The 5982-nt window shown below is 54.0% G+C and overlaps 1 protein-coding gene across 1 annotated transcript in view; it reads right to left on the minus strand.

Annotated features, from left to right (window-relative positions):
* Positions 1 to 2172: 2172 nt before the first annotated feature.
* CHMP6 (charged multivesicular body protein 6) overlaps positions 2173 to 5982 on the minus strand; it is a gene marked incomplete at its 5' end in the record, with an annotated part of 4302 nt that continues 492 nt past the window's right edge. Inside the window, 6 exons of the mRNA XM_009071628.1 lie at positions 2173 to 2496; positions 3806 to 3860; positions 4465 to 4545; positions 4674 to 4739; positions 4831 to 4917; positions 5640 to 5727. Of these exons, the coding sequence (XP_009069876.1) occupies positions 2444 to 2496; positions 3806 to 3860; positions 4465 to 4545; positions 4674 to 4739; positions 4831 to 4917; positions 5640 to 5727 (430 nt within the window). The remainder of the gene's footprint in view (positions 2497 to 3805; positions 3861 to 4464; positions 4546 to 4673; positions 4740 to 4830; positions 4918 to 5639; positions 5728 to 5982) is intronic.

The following is a 5982-nucleotide window of genomic DNA, read 5'->3' on the forward strand; positions in this document are numbered from 1 at the left end:
CTAGAAGAGGAACCAGTGAAACCATTAGAACCAGTTTATTGTCACAGCACAGCACAGAGGTCACAGCCCACTCCAGGCTCTTCCTCCCAAGGAGACACACAAGCTGTTTGGGGCAGGGATTAGCAGAGGAAGCTGCTGGCAATCTGCTCCCAACTTTCCTGTTAGATCACTAAGTGGCCTCTTCGCTGTACTAACGATACAGGGAGCTGCATTAACCCCTTCAGCACCAGCCCTGCTCCCTCTCCACACCCACTTCCACCCGGGAGCACAGCCACCAGGACCTGGCCTGGCCTCACTTCAGCATCCCTGGGGATGGTTGGCTCATGTCTCTCCTGCTGCCAGGATTCTCATGAGAAAGAAAACTGGAGCAGAGGGACTGCAGTACTCTCCGCCCTCCTCATCCCTGTCCCTATGTGCCCGTGGCAATGCCAACCCCATGGAACAGGGTTTGCCCAAAGCACCAGCAGCAAGAGCTGTGCTCCCAGGCCAGATCCCTTGGAGCCCTCACTGGGACAGCCCAGCACTCATTCCTATGAAGCCCAAATTAATTAGGGCCATGTTAAACAACTCGGCATCAGGCTGAAGGAGGCTGGAAGAGGCTGCCCAGAAACGCTCCTGCCGGCGTGGCACTGGTGAATCCAAGGCTCTCTCTGCTGGGAACAGGCTGCGTTGCAGCATAGCCAGCACTGAGCAGGGAAAACAAACCACCGGGAGCAGAGCAGGACACAGCCTGTCCCTGGGAGGGCTGGGAGCAGGGTCTGGCTGTTCCAACACCGGCTGGGCTGACTGGTGACACGGGTCAGGCACTGGGATCAACCAAACTCCAGAAGGCTGTTGGTTTGCCGACGCTGTGCTGTTGGTAAACACGGGGCTGAGGGCTGTGGGCTTGGGTTTGTTAAGAACAGTCGACAGGAGAGGGCAGTGGGGCTGGAAAAGAGCAGCTCCAAGGTACTCAGTGCCTGGAGGACACACGAGGAGGATGAGGATGCCTCGTCCTGTCTTTGGAACATAACAGAGAGGACACGGAGAGCATGATCCAACCCAGAGCTGCTGCTGCCCAGCACCAGGGGGGAGCAGCACAGTCTCTGGGATCACTTGTTGTCTAGCACCAGATCCCACAACCTCAACCACAGCCACTAAAAGTCTCCAAGGACCCTCTAGTCCTTCTCCTGCTGCCACAGCAATGCAGATTGAGGGTTGTGGCTTCAAGAACATAATAAATAAAGATCTGCAGTGTACTGAAGAGCATCTGCAAGCTGGCAAGGAAGCCTGAATCCAGGAGCAGCTAAATCTGCTCACCACCTGGCTGGTCAGGCAGCATTCCAAGCTCTCCATCATCCATGTGCCCCAGTGTCCACCACACGGCACCGTCTCCAACTGCCCTGCACTGGGCTGGAGGGGAAGGGGCTCCCTCGAGCCACTCCTGCAGCAGAGTCTTTGGACTGTTGATTTATGAAGCTTCAGGCCTTGTGTCTGGTACAGCATAACCTCATGTTCGCCCCAGCCTGACCTTCCTGTCTCTGAGCCCACGAGGAAACATCCACACGTGCTGACAGCAGAGTCCATCTTGGCCCAGCTGAATGTCATCAAAGAGGTGAACCCGGGGCTGGAGCAGAGCCAGGGAGGAAGGAATCCTGGCTCTCAACACAGCGAGAAGACTCCTTGCTGGCATTTCGGAAGGCTCCTCAGGTGTCTGTCAGCCCAGGTCTCACTCAGCACCGCGTGTTGCCAGTGCAGGATCCAAACTGTGAAGCAGCCCAGCTCTTCATCTCGCACGAGATCAACCATTTCCCCAAGCAGCACCACTGCAGCAAGTGCAGAGCTGAGCAAACAGGCTGAGCTTGGCCCAAGTCAAACCCCTCGAGCTGGTTTTACACAAGACAGAAGCATTTCCAGGCTGTAGAATAATGTGTGAGCTCCATGCTGCTCTGCCCATGCCCGGCACAAACCACAGTCCAACTTGAGCCAGGAGAAGGGACATGGAGCACGTCCAGGCAGGGTGAGGAGAGGAGAGTGAAGGGACTGAGAGGAGCAGAGACACCAGCATGATCCAGAGGGCTCCCAAGAGCAGTGCTTGCCCAGCCCTAACTGTTGCTCTGTGGGTTGGGATGTCCTGGGGCCTCTCTCAGAGCGAAGGCAACTGACCACCAAAATCAAACCTACAGCAGAGAATTTGGCTTCGGAAGTTTAGAGTTGCTGTTTAATCCCGAGACAGTGCAGCTGAGTGAGTTTAGGGTTTAAGTTACAAAAAAAAGAAAGCACTAGAAAATAATCTTGATACAAGAGCAATCATGGGCTGAGGTTCCCCATCCTGTGCAGGGAATGCTGCTCCACACCCTGCCCAGCACAGCTGGGATCTGCCGAGGCATTGCCTGCTCCCAGCACATGGCATGGCAAACTGTCCTGGGTGCAAGTGTCGTGGGGGAATCCCCAGTAGTGGGAGTTAAGATGCTGCCACCAGCTCTGGCTTTGGCCTGTTCTTGACGGCTGACTCCTCTGTGGAAGGAAAAGAGACTTGTTACAGAGACAGGGAATGTAAACAACCTGCAGCCATGCCCCAGGACTCAGAATACATTCTGCAGAGCAGCAAACACCTGAACAGCACCTGCACCAAGAAAAGTTGGTTATAAGTCATCCCACAATCCCAGGACGCTCCTTTCTCACAGCACCTGAAGGAATCATACTGTTTCAGAACATACCCAACAGAGTAAGCCATCAGCCCAGCAACACTGACCCAGGGCAGGAGTCACTTTTGGAGGGCAGGGACCTATTTTTGGAGGGCAGGGGGTAAACCAAGCTCTGCCCCTCACCCCTCTGACCTGACCCAACAAGGTTCACATGGCCAGACATGGTTTGTGTTTTGTTTGGCCACTGCAGTGCCAGCACACAGCGATGACATCTGAGTCCTGTTTATGAGTAAACAAGCACCAGAAAGAAACCAGCCCTGTTCCCCACATCTCAGATTGCTCCTGGGCAGGTTCCACAGAGAGGAAATGGCTTCTTCCAGCTCCTGGTCTGCACAGGAAAGGGAGGTCCAGCTCCTGTGAGTGGTGGCTCAGGGTTCTGCTGTCCCAGGAATGTTTTTGGCACCTCAGCATGGACAAACATCTGGTAATGCTCTGTGTGGGCTCCTTCCTTGCCAGGCAGTGCCACCAGTGCCTGTCTGGTCACCTCCTTCATGGGCTCTGTCTCACCACCCAGGTGGATTCCCACACAAACTCAGCTGCTGAGATCTCGGATCGCTAGGAGCAAACACTCATGTACCACCAGTCGTGTAGCAGCGCTGGGATCCCAGTGATCCTCATCCAGCTGGTTCCAAATCATGGAGAAGCAAGGTGAGAAGAGCTGTGAATCCTCACAAGCCTCAGTGAGATCCAGTGCTATGCAGGGTGAATCCAACATCCACAAAACAATGGTTCCTGCGTTGTGCTCACGTACAGGGCACGAGTCTGAGTGGGGTGGGAGAGTTCTGCCTGGGCTAAGCAGGGAAGGAGTTCCTCATGGAGCTTCATCATGAAACAAGGTGTCTCTGGCTGCCTCAGAGCAGGGGGAGCGTGACAAGAAGAGCAGATGTCACACAAGGGAACTCTCCATGGGAATGACCAGACGCCAATGGAACAGACACCTCGGGTGTTGAAGGGTGAGGGCTCAGCTGGACCCATCAGCTGGCATAGCCCAAAGCAGCAGGGCTCACCCCAGGGAGCTGGAATTCCTTCACACTTCCTGGGCTAACACGCTGGGAGAGGGTGTCAGGCTATGGCAGGGAACAGAGCAGCAGGAGAAGCCAAGGCTGCAGAGAGCATACCTGGGATCTTCTCTGGGAGCGGCTCGGAGGGAACTTCTGGAAGCTCCAACTGTTCCTGCAAGGACATGAAAGACACATGTGACCACAGGCCAAGGCTGTGGGCAAAGGCTGGGAATGGGAATGTAATTTCACCCCCCAACTGACCTCTGCCCCCAGCACTGAGGGAGGGATGGGCCTTCGCACTGCCCAGGAAACGAGTGCTAGAGATTAATTATTACATGACACTTAACGACCCTGTGCTGCCTGTGAGCTCCTCAGAGCAGAGGAAACACTCCCCACCTCAACCTCCACTGGCTGCTCCTTCCTTACAGTGCACTCAAATTCAGTCAGTGCCTGGAAGAACCCATGGAGGTGAGGGGATGGCACACACACTGACTCCAGGGCTTTGGAGATCTTCACTGGGTGAAGGGGAACAGAACTCCAGTAAAACCAGAGCTCAGCTGAATGGAACAGCAGCAAATAAAGCACAACCCTAAAAACATCCTCTTATGAATGACCTCCCTGTGCAGGGCAATTAGTGGATCTTTGATGACACAATAATTGGGCATAAACAGGCAAAATTGAGACAGTTAAAGTAGCTTTTTCCCATTCTCAGGAGCTCATCTCCTATTACAACTTCCTGAAAATGTGGACTTTAATTACAAGAACATCAATCCTACCTGAGTAATAGTATTTAATTCCTCTAGAATGGCATCTTCATCCTCCTCAGTCAGGTTGCCAGCCAAGAGCTCATCTATTTGCTGTGGGAGAGAGGGAAGGAGATGTATTCCCAGCCTGACGGCTCTCAGACAGGGCTGGGAACACTGTGCACACCCAGGGAGCTCTGCACAGCAGTCTGCTCCCAGCTACTCATACACACTGCACATACCCTCTGGTAATCCACAGCATCCTGGGTCTCTCCTATTATCCTTTCCACTTCCTCTATGGACATCACCTGGGGGGAAGAGCACAATGCAGGTGTGGGGAGGCCTGCAGGGAGGCAGGGCAGGCAGACAAGGCTGACCCAGGGCAAAGATCACACCTACCTGGTGCATCTTGTTCAGACACTCATTGCCTATTTTGAGGCCCTCAATGACCTTCATTTCAATCTGGGTGAATTCAATGTCCTGGACCTGGAATGGAAGGAGAGAGGGAAGAGCCATTGGCACAGCTGCCCAGGGCAGGGGGGGATATCCCTGGAGGGCTTGAACAGCCATGTGGATGTGGCACTTGGGGACATGATTAGTGGTAGCCTTGGCAGTGCTGGGGGAGCTGCTGGACTTGATGGGCTCAGAGGGATTGTCTCACCTAAGTAATGCTATGATTCCCATCATTAGCCAGGCACAGGCTGCCAGGACCCCCAGAGAACTGCAAGGAGGAATCAGCTCGGCCTTTTCTGCGCTAACAGAGGATTCAGTGACACCTGCACTAAGAAATATCCACACTAACAGCTGCACGAGCACGTTCAGCACTTGGTGCCACCTGAATTTCCAGCTGCCAGGCCAAGCTGAGGCCTCCCCAATCCCAAACACATCCAGGTCTGAAATGACAGGTCTGAGACAAGCCCAGGGCAGTTCCCACTCACAGACACACTGTGAGTAACCTCTTAGTAACTCACAAAACACATGTTTATAGTAAGCTGCACTGCAGACTCCATACACACACACTCACCACTTTGGCTCTCAGGGAGGAGTTGTGGCACACATACAATTTCAGAGACATCTGCCCTTGAAGGACAGAGGGACAAACCTCTGCCAGGACTTGCCAAGTGCAATGGAATCCCTCAGGATCCAAGGGAACCCCCACCCAGACACAGCCTTGGACAGGGCTCTCAGGGAGGACCCTCCTGGCTCACCATTCGCTCCAGGTTGCTGATCTGGTTGTCTGTTTTGTCCAGAAGTTGCTCTTGGTATCGTTTCTTCTTCAGCAGCAGAACAGCTTTCCTGGGGGACACACAGGGAGGGAAACTCAGCACAGGGGAAAGCAAATAGAACCCCAAAGAATCCAAACAAAGCCAAGTTTGGTCTGTGCTGCTGCTAAAAGGAGACAAATCCATGTGGAAAGGACGTGGCAGCTCTGAACTGCTCCTGTGGAGTGCAGGGATGGGCAAACTGGATGGTGGGAAGGAATTGTTCCCTGTGAGGGTGGTGAGGCACTGGAATGGATTTCCCAGAGCAGCTGGGAGTGTTCCAGGCCAG

The sequence above is a fragment of the Acanthisitta chloris genome, unplaced genomic scaffold (genome assembly GCF_000695815.1).
Source record: "Acanthisitta chloris isolate BGI_N310 unplaced genomic scaffold, ASM69581v1 scaffold10870, whole genome shotgun sequence".
NCBI classification, from domain to species: domain Eukaryota; kingdom Metazoa; phylum Chordata; class Aves; order Passeriformes; family Acanthisittidae; genus Acanthisitta; species Acanthisitta chloris.